The sequence below is a fragment of the Pseudopodoces humilis genome, chromosome 11 (genome assembly GCF_049639895.1).
Source record: "Pseudopodoces humilis isolate 2021_Gansu_Grassland_sample_001 chromosome 11, ASM4963989v1, whole genome shotgun sequence".
In the NCBI taxonomy this organism is placed as follows: Eukaryota; Metazoa; Chordata; class Aves; order Passeriformes; family Paridae; genus Pseudopodoces; species Pseudopodoces humilis.
This window is the reverse complement of record NC_142210.1, coordinates 21808306-21825215: the sequence shown is the minus strand read 5'-3', so window position 1 is coordinate 21825215 and position 16910 is coordinate 21808306. Positions and strand designations below refer to the sequence as shown.

The following is a 16910-nucleotide window of genomic DNA, read 5'->3' as shown; positions in this document are numbered from 1 at the left end:
GATATTTAACATTTAGATTCCTGAAATTGGCCCATCTTCATCATAGTCTCCAAGAGAAGGTCCCAGGTGTTATTAATGAAATGTTGTCTTCCCTCTAAATAAATATGTTGTGGTTGCTGTGACCCCTGATTGAAGCAGGGTGTGTTACCCTAACGCTTTTAAACTAATCAAAATCACCTCCTGCTCCGTGCTGGTGGGCTTTGTTCAGGCAGGATTGCAATAACAATGGGAATGATTTTAGAGATTTTATTCCACTTCAGTGATTTATTACAAGTCCAGGGAGCTCTGACACGCGCTGGAGTCAGCGGCTCACGGGTCAGAGCACGGGTTAACCCCAGAGCTGGGCACCCACATGGCAACTTTCAATGTGGCTGCCTCAAATAAATAAAGTTGCTGCTCATATACAGCTGATAAATGCAGAAACTTTAAATACTGGGTGGCACTTATGAGATCCCCTTTGTTATCTTAAAAATTAGTCTTTATATTAACGAATATGGCGTAAACTTGTTGTATGGGGAAAATAAAAATCCCTTATCCTGTAGGCAGTGAGTAAACTGCTGTGTTCCACTGACCTGAGCACACAACCTGTTGGCAGATTTAGGTGGTGTTTGACTTGGTGGTTTTCCTGCTGCAGAGCTGAGCCCCTGCTCGGTGCTGGTGGAGCTCTGGCCTGTGCTCAGGGCAGGTTTAATCCCTCACTGGATTTTCAAGATGCTGAATTGAGCTCCAGGTGGAGACCCTGCAGAGCTGCAGCCCTCACCAACAGCTCAGAGAGGAGGCTTCTGCCCCAATGCCAATACGTATTTCTGCTTTTCACACTGATTTTTCTTCATCTGCTTTTGAGAGCTGGTGATAGAGCGGGCCGCCGCTGTTAGATTTCAAGTCGGAATTACCAATGAAAACCACTTTGTCCAATATCTGCTTTTACATAAAGCCTTCATTTATTTGTAGGAAATCTGAAATCACCTACATTTTCATGAAAACCTGCTGAAGGGTTGTTTTCCCTGGAGCTGATGATGTGTGACATTTTCAGATAGAATAGCATTAACAAGAGCAGAGAAGTGAAGGGATTGGAATTGTCTTTCTCCATTTAGCATGTAGCTCCTAGGCAGGGTTAATTGGGCAAAGGTGGTCTGCTTCATGAAGAAAAAGGAATTCCCTTCCATATCAAGTATTTTATAAGATTTTTTGGAGAAAAGGCACCTTTTCACATAGTTCTATAATACCACAAGTGCTGGGAGTGTGGGACATGGGCACATGCCAACAATCCATATTTTAACATACTACTGGATTTAAAACATATTGTGGATTTTTTTCCCCCCTCACATGTATGCTAGACAGATCATATATAAAGTTAATATCAAGTTAATCTAGATGCAAGGTGTTTTCAATTATTTTTCCCATGGCAAGATTGAAGGCTCACATCCAGTATGTCCCATGGATAATGTTTTTGTGTTGCAACATTGGCTCTATAAATAAAAGTGAAACATTGCAGTAGCAAACATCTTTTTTTATTTTTGAAGTGCCTACAGCATGTCATTACAGATGGATTGATAGGCTTGATAACATTGAACTTTTGTCAGACCTAACGTGGCAGACTTGTTACGTGTCAGAAATTTTCTGTCATTTTTCTCACCATTCAAAAGGCAAAATATATTTGCAACCTTGAGTGACATTGAATATGGAAAGCAGACAGAAATTTATCATTTGACAGAATTGTTTTTGTTGAGTTTATTTTGACTTTCCCTTTTTTTTTTTTTTTTTCCAGTGGCAAAGCTGTAATCAGATTTTAAAATCCTGTCTACTCTGTTTCAGGAATATGGAACAGCTGATTGTGGCTTGTAAAAGCTCTATGACCCAGCCTTTTACAAATGTAAAACACATTCTTTATAACTTCACATTCAGATCATTTATTTTTGTGCTTCTTTGGACTGAGGCAACATCTGACCTTTATTATGGAGTTGCAGAAAACAGCTTGGCAGGGAGCAGGCAGTGGGGAAGGTCTTGAGCAGGAGACAGGACAGCAAAGGATACAGATGCTTAGAGAGCAAATTTTCATAGCATTAGGGCTAAAACTGGTAAGATTTATTCCTGCTCAGTGTATTCCTTCAAATGTGATTGCTCTCTAATAAATCAAAAAAAGCTTTTTTTGGTGTCTTAACTCAGAAATTAAATCATAGTTTATTTTATGATGATTAGCTTTAAATGAGGTGTTTGTTTTAAAGACATGTGGAGATGGAAAGTCGGGTTTTGCAGTATAAGAGAAGAAGTGGTGGGTTTCTGGTGTAAAAAGCAGCAATGAACTGCATGAAAACATTTCATCAAAAGATGAAAACAAATATTAAGGCAGAGACAAGGAAATCCTGGGCAGAGCATTAAGAAGGTAGGGTTAGAAGGAGGAAATGTAGTTTTCAGTCATAACAGCACCAATAGCTGGACCCACAGCATTTTATGCTGAACAAGGAAGGAAAAGATTTTTAATTGCTAACAGGAACACTCTGCAATCAAAGGAGAAACTTCCTATATATTAGCATGCAACAGCACTGTACACTTCCGAATGGATTATACCCTGGTGAAATCAAGGGAATAATGATGAGCTCCTCAGCTAGAAAGGTTTTATTCCAATATTTTGCTTCAAAATATAGACACTGGTGTTAATAAGTTGGGCTGTATATCCTGGGCCACCTCACCCGGTCAGTATTTTATGCCAGGACATCACGTAGCATTGTGGGCACTAGAGAATAAAGCAGCTCTTCCTTTAATTTGTTTAAAAAAAAAAAGAGCAAGGGGACTTTATTAGTTTTCAATCCTGTTAGTGTAAACAGAAGTCGAAGCTGTGGAGCTGGGTTGTTTTGTGGCTCATTGCTGTTTCTTACCACGAGGCACATGGGGATGTGGTGTGAGCTGGGGGCAGTAAATCCCTCGCAAGGATTATATTATGAAATACCGCGCGTCGCGGAGCCGAGCGCTCGCGTGCCTCCTCCCAGCGCTTGGAGGAACACATCCAAAATCTGTCTCCTGTCATATGCTCTCCCCATCTCTTGCCAAGGAGAAGCGAGCAGACGCACGTTCTTATTTTGGTGCCGTTTGTTTTTGGAGAGGAAGGAGTTGAGGGGGGAGTGTTTTTCTCGGGGAAGAGTTTCTGTTTAAATCGCGTTCCCGTGAAATCGAGAAGAGCCTCGTTGGCTTCACGCAAGTCGGGATTTGGTTTGTTGTGCAGCTCTGAGATGACTGGATTTTGTTTTATTTCTTTATAGCCTGCCAGTGTTTTCCAGTATCGCTGAGGACAAAGGAATTACCATTTTGTTTGTCATTGTGTTGAATCTAACGCTGTAGGGAAATGAGATGGTTTTAGTGGGTTTGTGCCTCTTCAGCTACACTTCAGCGAAAGTTGGTGTTTCACAATGCACTTTTCTTTTAGCTTTTTAATTGTCTGAAACCTCAAAAATTTCTTTTAACCTGTGGCTTTTAGCCAGGATCAGAAATGAACCAGTCAAGTGAAGCTTGAGCTCATCAAAGAGCCAACAAACCTCGGTAAATCGTAGTCTGTAACTCCAAAGGGTTGCAGTTGAACGGCTCTCGCCTCTCTTGCATGAATGTGAAATTCTTTTTTATTATTATTTTTCTTTACAAACTAATTAAATGTTTTTTTTTAAAAAGCCTCATTTCCCCCTTGGGAATGAGGAGCTCCACTAAGACAAACTGCCTGTGGTTTTCACAGTCGTGATGACGCTTATCTTCTGCTGCTTAATCCTCCTCCTCCTGACTTTCCTGCTGTCTCCCCTGAAAGCAGTGTGAGCTCCCTTCCAGTGCCAAAGGCCTGTCAGATCTGTCACCTGCACCCTCAGCCTGGCCTTTGAGGAGATGGGATGTCCACTGAGGCAGATCAAGACATTTGCCCAGAAATTGAAGCCAAGCCCCCCAGAGCCCATTTTTCTCACACAGGTGCAGCCCTGCCTGCCCTTGCACTGCTGCGTGTGGGACATGAGCACTTCAGAGAGCAGAGTGAGAAGGCATTTCCCAGGTTCAGTGTGCATGGAACCAGTGCAGCAAAAACCTGCTTACCATCCCTGTGAACAAATTTTCTGTTTTGGAAATCACCTCCATAAAGTCTGCTGTCTCTGCTCCTGCTCAGCAGAGCAGCGCTGCTGGCCTGATGGTTTCTATCATATTTCTTTGAAATTTCTTATGTAGGCTATTTAAGTAGTTATGTAAGTGAATGTCTTTGCTATTGATTTTTTTCTCTGCCACTGGCTATTTAGTTATTTATTATTTTTCATTTAGTTCTTTAATGTTCTTCATTTGTAATGTGTAAAGTTCTACTTTGCATGCAGGAAAACACTGGCTTACAAGGTGAATAAGTCAGGTGTGTAGATAACAGCACCTGACAGAAAGCAGGACCACAATTGATTTCAAATCCTACCATCTTTCAGAGGTTTCTCATCATCAACCCTAATGGCCAAGTGAGGCTGCTGGAAATGCCTGTATAGAGGTGTTCCAGAGGTGGAAGGTGGTGAGCCAGGTAGAGCCTGCAGCCAGAGCCAGGTGGGCTCTGCACTCACCTTCTGTGCAGAAGGGGAGGAGGGAAATCCCACCCTTGCAACTCTTAGAATCACAGAATCTTTTAGGTTAAAAAGACTCTTAAGACCATTGAGCCCAACCATTAACCCAGCACTGCCAAGCCTGCCCCTAAGCCATGTCCCCAAGTGCCACATCCACTAATGGTGGGGCTCAAGGATCTCAGAGGTGCTTCCCAACTGTAATGATCCTATGATATCTGTCTTTTAAAACCCTCTAGGGATGGTGAGTCCACCACTTTCCTGGGCACCCTGTTCCAGTGCTTGGCAGTCCTTTCAATGAAGGAATGTTCTGTGATACCCAGCCTAAACCTCCCTGGCATGACCTGCTTGAGCAGCAGGGCTCAGCACCGTAGCTGGGAGTCGCTGCTCGGGGGCTGCTTCAGGCTCCTGGGCTGTTTACCTCAGAAACTCTCATTTTTTCACATCAGCCAGACACAGCTGTCCTCAGATCTTCAGGTGCTGTGGTCAGTGCCCTCTCTTCACCGGCTGCTTGTGCTTTCTCCCGTCAGATGTCAACGAGTGCACCACGGAGAACGGCGGCTGCCACGACCGCTGCTGCAACACCATCGGCAGCTACCACTGCAAGTGTCCAGCTGGCCAGAAACTGGGGGAAGATGGGAAATCCTGTGGAGGTAATGCTTTGTGCCATGTCTTACTGCTGTTTTAAGGAATCAGCAGACTTAGGAAGGGGAAGGAAAGGCTGGCTTTTATGTGGAGCCAGCTGAAGAGGGTGTGCTCAGAGGTGTCGGGGGTGCAGATCTTCTCATGTCTGGATTATGAAGATGTAACTGTAAGAACACTTCAAAGGGTTGGGGTTTTGTTTTATTTTGTCAAAAAAAAATGTTATCACTTAACCTGGATTGGCTGTGCCATGTTCTGATTATGGGATTTCCATCATCAGTTTAAAAACTTGAAGAAAGTGTATACGCTTGATAATATTTCATCTGTCTCTAAAGCAAAATGGTTCTTATCATAAAATACACATACATTTTCACATTTCAATCACAATTCCACAGCTAGAGATTAACTGAATGAAAAAGGATTTAAAACCACATGCTATGTAAACCCATTTGTCTTTTTCATAGGGGAAATTTAAGTCTAGTTAGTGCATTATAGGGTAAAATTCGTTCTTATGCAGACACTCAGGTTAGAACACACAGTGAATTATGGTCAGACTTCCTAAAGGTGCTTTGGCAGACAGGGTGGGTGTAAACAAGCCCAGATGATGTGCTGACCTACAGTCACTACATTTTGTGCATTATCAGGTGCTGCAGAAGGTGGGTTTGAGGTAGCCAAGGTGTGCTGTACTGCGGGCCAGGGCAGTTCCTTCTTCCTGAGCTCTCCCCAGCAGGTAACGGGGATGTGCTGCCACGTGATGATCTGCTGTGCTCTGCTGTGTGCCTGGGTTGCACCTGCCCTGCATTTACTGCTGCAGTAAATGCATCAGTGGTGATATTTTTTTCATCTCGGGGCAGCTTTTCGTGAACTGTATTATCATCTTCTCACAGGACGCTGTGTCCTCTGGCTTTTCCCATTGCACAGTATCTCACAAATTCCTTTCTTCCAAGATTTCATTTTACCATTGTCCAACTGCTTTTTATGGTTTGTGTAAAACACTGTATTTCTTGCCTGTGGTCATATGATTTACCCTAACTTTATAATTTATGTGGCTGCGCTCCTTTTTTTCCTAAAAAATGATGGAATTATTTTCTATGGCAACCTATGAGTTGAAATCCACCTTGACAGTGTAAATAAGCTGTAGATGGTTATGCTATTTTGACTGAAGTATTTAATTATGGTCCTCCACGTTTTCATTTCAGCCTTTGGAGAGCACAGCCCAGGAATATCATTTATGATTCACAGATCCCTGCTACTTCACCTCTCTTGCCTCTTTGGGGGACTGACTGGCAATAAGCCCATGAGCCAGTGCACAGATCTGTGTTTTGATGACTTCTTACTGCTTTCAGTGCATGAAAGTTGTCCAAACCCCAAGGTTTTTGAAAGCAGGAGTCCTACTCATTATAATCCTTAGCATGCAAGAGTCATTTTTCCTTTAGACTAGTCTTATTTTGATAAGTTAGTCAAATTAGTGTTCCTTCTGCACAATTCAATTCTTACAATACGCTTTAAATTCTGGCATTTGCACAGTCTTTAAAAACTCAAACAGAGCTTAAGGTATTTGGTTTTTGTACGATATTTTATCTGACCAGGAGTTTCAAATGAATATGTTATTAGCTGTTTTGAAGCCATTTTTTTGAAATCTTCAGGCAAAAATGGAAAACCACAATGATCTGGAAACCCTCAAGTCACAGAAGAGAGTGAACGTGGTGGTGTCACTAAATACACTTCAACTTTTACAGAGGTGACAATGGCAGGGAGAATTTGGCTGTACTGACCTGCAAGGAGGCAAATTTCAGCCAACTTCTGGCCACCAGGTGTTACAATGTGAGTAACTGAGTGGTTGGTTACTACGTGAGGGAAAAGTGAGCACCCCAAAAAACTGCATGTGCTGCTGGAAGGGCTTCCAGGGCGTGAACTGGGGTTTTATTAAATCCTCTGCGTTGCTCAAAGGAGTTGTTTTTGCAGATGGGAGTAAAAAAGCTCCTCATTCAGGTTAACCAGTGGTTTTGGAGGAATAAAGTTTATTGTTGTTCTGGGTTGTTCTATTCTTTCTGCCTTTATAGCATCATTGTGCTTTATGTTACCCCTTAGTCTAAACTCAGGCGTTAAATAGATGTGCACTATTGTTCTGCTCCCATTATTTGTCTCATGGTTGGTTTTATTTCAGTGGTGCCTGCAATGATCGATCAGTGTATGGGGTTTTTTTTGTTGTTTTTTTATAAGCCAGGGTACAAATAAGGTGTATTGTTAGAAAAGCAGCATGGAAGTAGCACAGATTTTATTCAGCAAGTCGTTATTGCTGGAAAGATTGATCGTGTTTTTCAGAAACAAAATAGAGCATCCTTCTGACAAAAGGGAGAGATGTCAGGAAAGAACTGTTGGGTTTTTAAAAATATTTTGTAGCTGTTTCATGCTAAGGAAGGGAAAATGGATAAAGATTCACTAACCAGCAATGTGCTGAAGTGCACTGCTGTTTTGATCAGGCGTTGCTGGGGGTTTGTGAGCGATTTCTTTTGGAGACCCAAAGGCCTAATTTCACAGCTTGAAGGAGCTGACAGTGCTCAGCATCTCCACCTTCTAGGGGGTCAGAGGTGTGTGCAGGATACAAGGCTCCATGAATACGCACAAGACAACAGCATAAAATAGGTGAGATAATCTTAAAATAGTTATTGCTATAAGCTTTGATCAAACCTTCTCCTTGAGTGATTCTGTGGCTGGTTGGACCCGCCTGGGGAAGGGGATTGAGCAGCACAGCCTGGGACACCCAGTGCTGTGGGGTCTATCCTCATTCCAAGGGCTCCAGAGATATTTCCTGGCTATTTGTAGGGATCTTTCCTGACTGTTTGGGGGTTCTTATGGCAGGATATGTCATTCAGAGTTATGTGGTTTGTAAAGTCTTACTTCACTTTGGTGAGGGATGCTTGAATCGAGAGGCAGGCTGTGGTGAGCTGCAGGCCTGTGCATCTCCACAGAAATGCCAGCCAGAGCAGTGACCTGATTAGCCTTTCAAAACTAATTATCTCCATGTTGTACTGCAGCTTTCACTCTCCAGCCTTCATGCTCAGAACTTCAGTTTGCTTCTCTGACAGAGAAATATTTCCTGGCAGCGCCTGGCGTAGGCATTACAGATTGTGACAGAAAGCTCCTGCTTCCCTCCCGCTCCTCGTGTGCCTGATGGAAATGAATGATGAGATGGGATTTGGCTTTCAATCACTGCACAAATAATGTGACAAATTAATATTTGACATCTACTCATGCAGGACTGTCAGGCTGGTGCCGTGCCCTGTGCATCCGTGTGGTGTTCCTGGGGCAGCCTGGTCACGGGCTGTGACCTGCAGAAAGGTGTGACCTGGTCTGAGGAAGGGAGAGGAAATGGGTGTGTGTCCAACAGCTCCTTGTTTGTGGAGCAGAGGTGCCACTCTGTCAGCGAGATAGGCTGTGAAATGCAGAGATATCCTCGTTTCATATTTTATTCTAATGCGAAACAGCTCTACTCGAGCATCGCAAAATGCAGAAATGGTATTTTCTGAACATAAATACCATGTAAAATGGTATTTTAAATGGTAATTTTAAAGCTCAGTTGTTGGCACAGGTCCAGATCTGTAAGGGATGCTGAGGCTACAGCTACAAAAGCGTGTTTTCACACATGAATAAGCTGCAGAAGTCAAGTAGAAAAAGGTCGTGATCTTATGTTAACCTTCTTTGGTAAACTGTCATTTCTTATTTATATTATTGTGCTCTCATCTGTCAAGGCAACTGAAGGGACTTAGAGACAAGTGAAGTCCTGTGATTAACTGTTGATGAAAAGCAGCTCCTATTTTGTTGATTAGAGTGATGCAATGGCTGTAACCCCATCCCCGGGGGTTTGGGTCAAACCTCGGAGCTCTGGCAGGTTTCCTGACCTTTGCCAGGGGGACTTTGGGAGCAGAGCCAGAGTGTGACAGTGCAGGGCCACCACTGGTTACCCCACTAATGCAGGAGTCACCAGCATCACTGCTGGAGCCTGATCCCAGGGCGGGGAAACTCCCCAAACACCGTTTGTTGCCTTGGAAGAGTCAGTGGTGGGCTAAAAGGAATAGTGAGGGACATGTCTGAGAGCCAGGGAGGGCTTATTAATATGGTGACAGCATTTATTAAGTTAATAAGGTCTGAGATACAGCTTATTCCTGTCAGATTCTGGTTTTGTTGAAGAGAAGAAATGGTATTTCTGCATTTGGGATGTTTTTCCTGCCCAACAAATCAATGTACAGGTGTCTGCCATGTTCTGTGATAAATAATGAAGGACATAATACTGTGCACTTCAAGGGAAATGCCAAGGCATTTTTATTGTATTTATTTCATTTTTATTATATTTATTTCATTTTTATTATATTTATTTCATTTTTATTAGAACAGGAGGAGTCTACTGGAAGGATTCAGGACGTTTCTGCGTTATCTTAGGTCTAAAAGTTTCATTTGATTCAACACACCGTGTTGGCAGGCCATGACACTGAGGTACTTATTGCCAGGAGCACTTCAACAGAAGGAGAACTAGGAGAATATATTTTACAAAAATCAAAAACTACCAGCTCTTATTCCAGGTGCAACAAGTACCACACCAACTGAACTCAAATCTTACAGCACTCAAGTGAAGGCTTCCTTAGATGAGGTGAAACCACCCAACCCTCTTCATCTTTCTCTATTTCAAGACCTTGTCTTGAGACGAGGAAATAAATCCAGTTGCAGGAATTGTATCACAATTATCTAATTGTCTGTAACTGAATTACTCTGTCCACCTAACGTCTGCCTCCTGGAGTGAGGGGAATGGACAACTCCACCTCATCACCTCAGCAGATCCTGGGTGAACCATCTTGATAACTGAGGCATTTCAGGGTATTGGAATTTTACGGCAATTCTAAAAAGAAGAGGAAAAGAAAAAGACTTGTGAGAGGAGAGAAGGTAAAACCTAATTTCTGATTTTTCCAAGCTTGTTGTTAGTGGCTCTCAGGTATTCTGGGATTTCAGCTTGGGTTTTTAGAGCTAAGTCAGATATTTTCCAGTATTTATTGTTTCAGAGTATAAAAAAGATCAGCAGTAATCTGCCAAGGAAGAGTAAACATTTTTTTTTCTCCATTAGTTTGTACATCCAGAATACTGGTAAAGGCCTTATATTTGCAGTGAATTCAACAAGAAGCAATATCTGTTTTCACATTTAAATATTAATTATGTTTGCTCCTACCTGTCAAATCATTATTTTTAGTCATGAGTAAAAAGCTTAATAACTGCTTTTGATTTCAGATCCCAGTTGGTAATAATAAAAAAAGGGTTCTCCTACTCCTTTTATAGAAGGAACTGTATAAACTGAGATTAAGGATTAATTGTGCATTATAAACACTGTTTGGCATTGTGGTTTTCTGGAGACTGTTGGATTTAAGCAGGACTGAGTGATTTTTGTGCAAGGCTGCGGAGAAGCTCTGGGCAGAAACTGCTGGAGATGTTTTGCATTTGCAAACTTGATGGGGAATCTAATTTTATTTCTACTCCCAAGTCATTCTTTTGGAATTCTCAGTTTCAAGCATTTCTCTGAGAAGGAATGATGGCTGGAGGTTGTTCCTCTGACCTCCCTCGTGCTCTCCCATGCTGTGTTGGGTCTGGCTGGGATCAATAATTGCATGGAGCTGCTACACTCTCCCAGGCAAATTGTGTCATCTGTCTGCATTTGTCTATTCCTGGTAGTTCCACAGCAAAAAAGTGCTCCAAATAAGTAGCAAAAATTACAACAGATTCAAAATGAGAGTAACACTGACTGCAGCCTGTTGGACTTTTAAGATGAATTACCTGAGTGCTGATTCCTGGCAAGCCTGAGCAGGCAGGAACCTGAGCTGAATTTTAGGGGCTCATTCCAGGCTGGCAGTGGCTTGGCCTGGGTGGTCCCCTTGATTTTTTGTGAGCCCTCCCCAGCAAAAACCACTCAGCTCCACAACCATCTCAATCTTACTAAAATACATCAAATGCTAAACTCAGGAAACGCCAGCATTTTGTGTCTGTTTCTCTTCAGTCAGGGAAAGGACGCATTGCTCAGGCCAGAGCAGACACTTCCCACCTGGTTCAGAGCATTTCTGTGTTGGTCTGGGCTGAGAAGAGCAGCTGATGCTCTGGTAACTGATTTATTGTTGAATTTTAATTGCCCTGGCTTAGTTTCTTCCCGATTTCCGCTTGGCTGTTGCTGAAGTCTCCCCGCTCCTCCCTCACGCGCCGAACAAAGGCGGCTGCGAGCTGAACCACCCAGTTTCTCACATCTGCCATCCCTCGGGGTAGGCAGGCTCACAGTTATGACAGCTCCCTCCAAAGTGAGCACTGCCATTGAAGGCTTTATCCTGGATTCGTGTTTTCATGGATCGGAGCTGAGAACAGGCTGAGTCAGTCTGAAGTCACTTTTTAAGTAGCAGTTTTACACACACCAGTTGGGTCAAGGGTATTATTACCCCAATCCAAGGCTCCAAAGCAACACTCGAAGGAGTCCTACCCAATAGCCCTTGACTTTTAGGGAAGACTGGGACCACTTGCATTTCAAGGATTATATGATTATTTCCACATAATCTTGGTAAATCTTTTTCTCCATGGAGCTTGTTTTTTGGTGCCTAGATTTTTGCCTTTGAACGCTTAATTCAGCTGCGGCGTTTTAATAACAGCCTTTTGCATAAACAAACGGCGGAACTGGCAGTTTAATTTTCAGGTTATGTCAGGATTACACAGGGTTAGGTGTAGTGCAGCTTGTCACCGTGTCACACATTCCCTGCAGCTCAACTTGTGCCACGTTCCAAGGCAGCAGCATCTTTCAAACAGCGACAGCGTTGCTCGCGCCCCACGGAAAACTGGCACCTTTTCCCTTTGCGTTTCAGTTATCAGCTGAATTATTGATCACTGATCTGAAGGGGAAAGCTTGTTTCTGGGTGTCACAGGTAGCAGCAAGCGCAGGGCCCCATCTCCATGGCATCTGCCAGTGCCGCCCATATGGTGCCGGCGGCTCCCTGTGCGTCACAGCTGATTATAGACTCGGCACACGGATGGCTTCCCGAGCCTTCCAGCTACCTTGTCTTCCTCCAGCTCCACCAGCTGGGAGGAAATATGGAGCAGGAACCTCAGCTTGCCATTTTCCTTGGAAAGGAGTGTTTGTGGGACGTGCGGGGACAGTGACCGTCACCCCCACCATGGATGACTCCAGGGCCCCAAACTTGAGTTTGTGCTCACAACAAAGTTGGGCAAAAAAACTGGTCTGGAGAGATTTCTTTGTCCAAACCACTTGATGCATAAAGCTGTATTGATCAGCTTTTGATAGTGAAAACATTTCAGGTTCAGAAATATTGCAGTATTTGCCACATTGCTCAGGGACTTAATGCTTTTAATTAACGGAGGAGCTGTGAATAGTTAGATGAAAAGCATTCTAGAACTATGTGAAAAGCCTGTTATTGTCCAGATGGAAGATAATATTTGGAAATAATGTGACAAAAAAATGATAGACTGCAGTACAAATATGTTTTGAGATATTTCTAGGGCTCTGATTAGTTTATATTAGCTAGTTTTTTACATTTATGACTACATCTGAAAGGCAAGTTATGGAGAATGTTAACATTCCAGTGGGCTGATTGACAATAATTAGTTTATTTTGAAGGAAAGGAAAGAAGCACGGTATTGTTGGAGCTGACTAATGTGAATTAAAAGCCAGGTAATCTTTTCTGCAATTACAGAGATATAAAGATTGCTGTTATCAGAGAAGAAAATCCACTCGTACTTTTAAGAATCATTGTGTAGGAAGAGCTTTGCAAGTCTGAAATTGAGGCTCTGGTCATGGTCTCCAAAATTACACTTAGTAGTAATTTTATGCAGAAGCAAGACTTTTGAATACTTAAATTATAGCTTGTTTGTAGCAAGGTATTTACCAGCAAATACAGGCATCTTATAAACAGCACATGAGTCATCTTGGTGTTCATTTCGAGCACATCGAAAATGCAAATTGCAGCTGAATTATTCTTGTGTGGAGAGGCAAGGCTTAGAAAAACCTTGAATTCTTACTTTAAATGGAAATTGTGAGAGGAAAAATGTGCACATTTGCCTTTCAGAGGAGGGTATTGTGCAGGGTGGCTACAGCTTTCTCTATAGCTTTGCCTACAGGCTGCGTAAACAAGAGCTAACGGCAGATACGGAGACGGGAAAGAGCACAGCTCCTGAGTGGTGTTTGTGTTGCTCTTTGGGAGCATTTAATACTGTTCTTCACCAGGACAGCTAAAAGAACTCCCTTTTTTATTTTTTATTTTTTATATTTTTTAAGATTTTATTATTATTATTGAAGTGCCTGTGGATTTTATGAGCCATCTGATACAACCTTAAAAAGCTTTAAAACAATTTGTGATAAAATCTAAGGCAAACAGAAACCCGTCAGCTTCTCTGTTCAAAGCCCTGGCCCAAAGGAAGAGATCCAGACATGACTGTCAGCGAGATAGAAACTGCTGGGAGAGCTACACTGCATTATTAAAAGATCAGTAGTTTGATCAACATCATATTGGATTACTCAAACTTCAATTACAGGAGGTACCTGAGGGCTTTAGCTGGGATATATTAGAAGACCAACTTGAAGTAAACCTGCTGTTGTTGCCTCTGTGAAAGGCACACCTGAGAGCCTTGTGAACAGTTCCTGTCCCAAAAGGGATTCGGTGTCAGCAAGGAGTTCAAAAACAACTAATAAAAATTGGAGCAATCAACTGATTAATTTGATGTGAATTTTAATCTCAGGAAGAGGAAGAAAAAGGGAAGTAAAATAAATTCTTCTGTGCCTGGTGACATTATTCATACAAAGACAGGGTGAGAGAGTTGGGGTGGTTCAGCCTGGAGATGAGAAGTGTCTGGGGAGACCTCAGAGCCCATTCCAGTGCCTAAAGGGGCTCCAAGGGAGCTGGAGAGGGACTTGCAACAAAAGTATGGAGTGATAAGAGAGAGGGATATGGCTTCAAACTGAAAAAGGGCAGATTTAGATCAGATGCTGAGAAAAAATTCTTCCCTGTGAGGATTGTGAGGCACTGGCACAAGTTTCCCAGAGAATTTGTGGCCCATACCTGTAAGAGTTCAAGGTGTCAGGTTGGACAGGGCTTGGAGCAGCCTGGGCTAGTGGAAGGTGTCCCTGCCCATGGCAAGGGGATTAGAACTGGTTGATATTCAAGGTCCTTTCCCACCCAAACCATTTTGTGATTCATGATTAGGATCCAGCTCTGGAGGTTGGCATGGATGGGTTCCGGATGTGTTAATGTCACTTCTCTCTTCTCCCGGCAGAGTCTCTGCAGAGTCACACGTGATTTATGTCATAAAGGAAGCAGAGCAAGAAAATCTCTGTGAAGTCAGCCTTTTCTCCTGGCAGTTTGTCTTAGGCTGTCCAGGAGCTGGGATGGCTCCAGTGGGGGATCAGTGCTTGTGGTGGCACCTGCAGAGGCACCCCATGAACTGATGGCTGTAGAGCAATGCCAGGAGCCAGCTGTGACACAGGGACAGGAGGACGTGCTGTGGTCTCACTTTTGGAGTGGCAGGGGTGGAGCTTGGTGAATGGTGCCAGTGCCCTCCCTGTTCTCCTGGCCCTGCACAGCCTTGTCACAAATCACATCTGCATTTCCAGCCAGCACAGAACATGTTCTGTAACCTGGAAACATCAGATTAGGAAGGCGTTTGCGTGATTATAATTTTCTCGTGCACGTTTTACCTGCTGCGTGTGGAAAACGCTTTTCTCCGCATTCTGCTGTAACAGAGACAGGGAGCTCAGCAAGTGTGCATTAATACTGCTGCTAGCAAAATCCAGGTGCTCTCATCACATCAGGCATTTCTTCTTTTATTCCGTAACTACTCTTGCAAACTGCCGTATCCTGCCGAGAGAAGATGCTGATGGCCCAACACATAAACCTCCTTAATACAGCTCAGATCTGAGTCCACTCAAGGAGTTTGGGCAGTATCATGCTGTCACTTATTAAGTGCAGGCCCTTGTAGAGATCCTCTCCTCCTCTGCCACCCTCCCAGCTCACAGCAGGGCCCAACTGGGTTGTGCTGAGGAGCTCTATTTAAAAATTGATGGACCCATAACAAATATTCTTTCTGCTGTTCTGCCCCACATCAGAAATTTTTTCAGGGGTGTTGCAGTAGCTGCTGATAGTGGTGATCTCAAAGTCTTTCTCCTAAGCAAAAATCACCTAAAATTTTGATTGTTGTCTTTAAAACATTCCCTTCCAATTTCCCTGTTTGCAGCCAGCACATTTACCTCTTTTCTACTGGAAACAGTGACATTAACGAAGCCGGGTTTTTTCAGTGTGTAAACAGGTTTGGTTTTTTTTTTAGGAGCCCAAGTTACCCTTTTACCTGGTTTGTCATTCTTCAGCTTGTACTCCCTCGTTATTTCATGTGGTCATTCGCTTATCCTGGCACAGTTCTCCACTGAGAGTTTGTGTCCATCTGTGTGGGTTTCGTGTTGATGGGAGTTGGAGTCGTCAAGGGGGTGCAGTTGCCAAAATATCTATTAGTCTAACCCCACTGTGGAGGCTGGAAACCCTGTCACTCTTCCTTTTTGGCTTTTCTGTGCTGAGATGCTGTGTACTACACCGAGATCCCAAAATGGATCATTCTTTTTTGTTTTAAATACTTAGAGTGGAGAAAAACGTACTTTGTGAAAAGATGGAAAAATGGATTTCTTCATGGCTGTGTGAAAACATCAGAGTGTTGTCTGAGGTCTGTCCGTGAAATTATCTTGTTCCTTGCTTTAATTCTATAGCCTGGTTTTCTTGCAAATTGTCTGGTTTCAATAATTGCTTGAAACGTGTGTGTGTGTGTATATATATATATATATCTGTGTGTGTATATTTAATGAAGAATTCCTTGAAACTCTAATTAGGGCTGCTTGACTCCAAAGCAGTTTACATATCACAGGCTTACACAGCTATCAAACAGATGCTTCTCCTTTTTTTTTTCATTCAGCTGACATTTTCATTTTCTCTGCATATTTTGAGCACTGAGCAGTGATGTGTTTTGACTCCTGAGGCTACAGATGATATCAAAATGAGGATTAGAAATGAAGCTTTACCTGTCAATTAAGTTGTTAAGCTTGTCCTCCACAGTGTCTACACTTTGAAATGGCCTGTTTATTGAATTTGAAATAGTTTTCATTCTTGACTTTGTTTAAATTGAATGGACAGTTCTAATTATAATCTTCAGGGTTTTCATCTGCAACATATGGTTTGCTTTTAGAGCTGTGGAAGAGGGGCTCTTGGATGTTTATTGAGCTAAACCACTGTTAAATATCTCGTGAGAGAGTGGCATGTCAGGCATTGAGAGTAAGCAGAAATGGGCAGTACAAATGCTGGCCAATTTTCTCTTTTCACATCAGTCTGTCCAGGAGATTTCCTGGGGGACAGATGAGAAATGAACTGTGGTGGCAGGGTCCAGGCATTGGTGAGGAACAAGTCACCACTTTAAGTGGTTGCCTTGTGCCAGTCTTACCTTGAAAGCAATATGAAAAGAAAGAGAAAGAGAGAGAGAAAGGAAGAAAAAAAGAAAGAAAAGTCCTAGAGCATCTTTGATACATTCCTCCCCCCTCCAGAATTCAAATTTAATGAATTCAAGTTGCCAGGATCTTTGTCAGGTCAATGTTGTTCTTTCCAGACACCTGTGGCCCCCACTAACAGGGTTTCCCTGTTGATATCT

At 42.9% G+C, this 16910-nt stretch overlaps 1 protein-coding gene across 1 annotated transcript in view; it reads left to right on the top strand.

Moving 5' to 3' along the window:
• The first annotated feature begins 493 nt into the window (after positions 1-493).
• The window catches only part of LOC102105066 (uncharacterized), an 89989-nt gene continuing 73572 nt past the window's right edge, over positions 494-16910 (top strand). The window contains exons 1-3 of the mRNA XM_088061149.1: positions 494-498; positions 4799-4803; positions 5090-5212. Coding sequence (XP_087917275.1) covers positions 494-498; positions 4799-4803; positions 5090-5212 — 133 coding nt within the window. The remainder of the gene's footprint in view (positions 499-4798; positions 4804-5089; positions 5213-16910) is intronic.